We start from the raw sequence: 3,325 nt of genomic DNA, 5'->3' as shown, positions 1-3,325 counted from the left end.
TTATGAATCTTGATCATGTTTTGAAGATGAATTCGATAATGCTTAGCAATTGTGGATTGTTTTGTATGCCTCTAACCTTCTTGTAGGTCCTTTGATTATTGGATGGTCATGGTGCTTCGAATGTTTGTTTATATATTTTTTAATTCTTTTGGTTAAATGGGATTGTTTTGTCCCGATTTAAAATTCTGCATTTTTTTAATTTTATATAATTTTTTGGATGTAAATTTTAAATCGATGAAGTTCAAAATGTAAGTCCATGGAGCACAAAGATGTTTCGGCCAAGAAGATGATCTGAGGATTGAAGATGCTTTGGATTGAAAAACGGAAGGCACCATGATCATCCACTTGCGTTTAAATTTTGAATTTATGATTTTTGAAATTATGCATGCATGTGTGTTTGTTATAGAAATTCAAATTTTCAAAAACTTAAAATTTAAATTTTAAATTTCAAAGGTTTAAAGTTGTTATTCGGAATTGTGAATTCTATTTACTTTTTGAAATTTGAAATTTGAAATTTGAATTTGAAATTTTGAATTTTTGAATTTGCGACTAGTATGCATGCTTATAATAAACGCGATCATTCCTCGACTAGTATGCATGTTTAAACAAGCTGTTTAAAAGGAAAAACTATATGATAGTTATTATAATATGCATACAAGATATAGGAAAAGGAATAGCTAATGATGAGACTAAAAATGAACCCTCAAATAAAATTATCTAGCATGTTTTTTGATTGCCTCCCATTATCGATGACATTCAAATCCTTTCTACATAATAGTGCTCTCTAGCTTAGCTAATACCTATCATTTAGTCGGGTAAGGGTGCCATTTGAAGTGTACGACACTTAGGATGATGGTTTGTGCTAAACTAGATACATAAACTGCAGGCTCAGCCAGGTCTATGCATCTAGGGCTATGGGCCAGGTTGTTACAAAGTGATGTAACACTAAGTGACAAGGAGTTGTCAACCTGATGATCTAAGAGAACATATGGAGATATTGTTGATAATATCTACCCAGTAGATAAGTTAGTTTTGCAGGCTCAGCCGGAGACTAATAGACCTAGTCGTTCTCTTAGCCCACTAAGGATGTCCTTGTGAAGGATAACCCTAAATCAATCACCGAGGGTTATTGATTTTAAATAAAATAGTGGGAGGGCCAAATACGTTTAAAAAGTCTTCGTTTTGGTTATTATCATGAAATACTTATGTAAGTTTATCTTTATTTTCAGAAATTGAGTTATGGCCAAAAATTTGAATTTACGCTATATTCTGGATACTAACAAGTTAACTGGACCAAACTTCACGGATTGGTATAGGAATGTAAAAATAGTTTTATGTTCTGAAAAGAAAGCATATGTTCTGGATTCTCCTGTTCCTGTTGCCCTTGCTGAAGGGCAAGATGGGTATGACCAGTATGACTGGGAAGCTCATAGACAGCATTTGGCAGACAATGAGCAGGCAGTATGTATATTGCTTGCGTCTATGTTCTCGGAGCTTCAGCGTCAGCACGAGTATATGGATGCTCCCTCCATAATCTTACATCTTCATGAGGTTTATGATAAGCAAGGGAGGGATGAGCGTTAATCTCCAAGGAGCTGTTTGGTTGTAAGCTGGCTGAGGGTATGGCGGTTGGACCGCACATCCTCAAGATGATTGGGCTGATAGAGAAGCTTGCTTCTCTGGGAATTATCATGGACCATGAGCTAAGTGTTGACTTAGTCTTGCAGTCCTTGCAGCCTTCATTTAATGGCTTTGTGGTCAACTACCATATGAACAAGGTGGAGACAACGCTCCCAGAGTTGTTGAATCTCTTGACCACTGCTGAGGGTGCTGTTAAAAGGAACAGGACCCAAGCTCTTCTGATTGGCGGGCCTAAAAACCAAGGGTAAGGGAAAGTCTGTAGAATCAGACAAGCTTAAGCCCAAAGGTCAGCCCAAGAAGAAGAAGGGCAAGGGCAAAGTGAAAGGAAAGGAGAAATCCAAGGACAATGCTAAAACTGTATGCTTCCATTGTCAGAAAGAAGGACATTAGAAGAGGAACTGCCCATTATTCCTTGCAAGCCTCAAGGGAAAGAAGCATGATGATGCTTCAGCCTCTGGTATGTTCATTATAGAAATTAATTTTTCGAGTGTTGATTCAGCTTCATGGGTATTGGATACTGGCTGTGGATCTCACATCTGCAATTTGTTGCAGGTACTAAAGAGTCCTAGGAAGCTGGAGAAGAATGAGGTCAATCTCCGCGTTGGGAATGGAGCAAGAGTTACTCCACTAGCCGTTGGGGATGTGGATCTTTTGTTGCCTACGGGCCTTTCTATACATTTGAATAATTGTTTCTATGTTCCGTCAATTTTTTGAAACATTATTTCTATTTCTAGTTTGGAACAATCTGGTTTTCACTTTGTAATAAAAGATGGAAAGTTTTCCATCATTATGAACGATCTTGTTTATTCTTGCGCATCTAGAGGGAATGGATTGTATGTTTTGGATTTAAATACGGAGAGTGACATTCTTAGTATTCAGACTAAGAATCCTAGATTAGGTAATTGATCTTATCTTTGGTATTATAGATTAGGACACATTAATGAGACAAGACTGTCTAGACTCCATCACGATGGTTATCTGGATTCCATGGATTTTGAATCCTATGGACCTTGTGAGTCTTGTTTGGCTAGTAAAATGACGAAGACCAAGATTAAGAAACTTGCGAGTCATAGAGCCAATGAGTTACTAGAACTCATTCATTCTAATGTTTGTGGGCCCTTATCTACTCAGGCTAGAGGAGGATACTCTTATTTCATTACCTTTACTGATGATAAGTCCAGATACGGATATGTGTATCTTATGAGACACAAATCTGAGGCCTTTGAAAAGTTCAAAGAGTTTAGGAATGAAGTGGAGAAACAACTTGGCAAGATGATTAAGACACTTCGATCTGATCGGGGTGGCAAATATCTGAGTTAAGAGTTTTAGGATTATCTAAGAGAGAATGGGATTCTCTCACAGTTGACGACTCCTTACACACCACATCAGAATGGTGTGTCAGAGAGGAGGAACCGAACCTTGTTAGACAAGGTACGGTCTATGATGAGTGGTACGAAGCTCCCAAAATCATTTTGGGATTCGTTCTGCATACGGCGTTACATCTTCTTAATAGGGTACCGTCGAAATCTGTTCTGACTACTCCATATCAGATATGGAGGGGCCGGAAACCCAACTTGAGTTATCTCAAGATATGGGGTGGTCCAGCTTACGTCAAGACCCTAGCACCTGAAAAGTTAGGAGCTATAAGCACCTTGTGCTACTTGGTAGGATATCCCAAAGAAAC

The 3,325-nt window shown here is 38.1% G+C and overlaps 1 protein-coding gene across 1 annotated transcript; it reads left to right on the top strand.

Annotated features, from left to right (window-relative positions):
- Positions 1-1,239: 1,239 nt before the first annotated feature.
- On the top strand, positions 1,240-1,584 carry LOC133315760 (uncharacterized). Its single transcript, XM_061517423.1, has one exon. The coding sequence runs from the start codon at positions 1,240-1,242 to the stop codon at positions 1,582-1,584; it is 345 nt and encodes a 114-aa protein (XP_061373407.1).
- Positions 1,585-3,325: the final 1,741 nt, after the last annotated feature.

The sequence above is a fragment of the Gastrolobium bilobum genome, unplaced genomic scaffold, assembly GCF_033153095.1.
Source record: "Gastrolobium bilobum isolate Gb01-03AN ecotype WA unplaced genomic scaffold, APGP_CSIRO_Gbil_v1 utg62930, whole genome shotgun sequence".
Lineage (NCBI taxonomy): Eukaryota > Viridiplantae > Streptophyta > Magnoliopsida > Fabales > Fabaceae > Gastrolobium > Gastrolobium bilobum.
This window is presented reverse-complemented; position numbering and strand designations above follow the sequence as displayed.

What these genes read in the sequence shown, in the direction of transcription:
- LOC133315760 (XM_061517423.1), top strand. Translation starts at nt 1,240, where the DNA reads ATGGCCAAAAATTTGAATTTACGCTATATTCTGGATACTAACAAGTTA.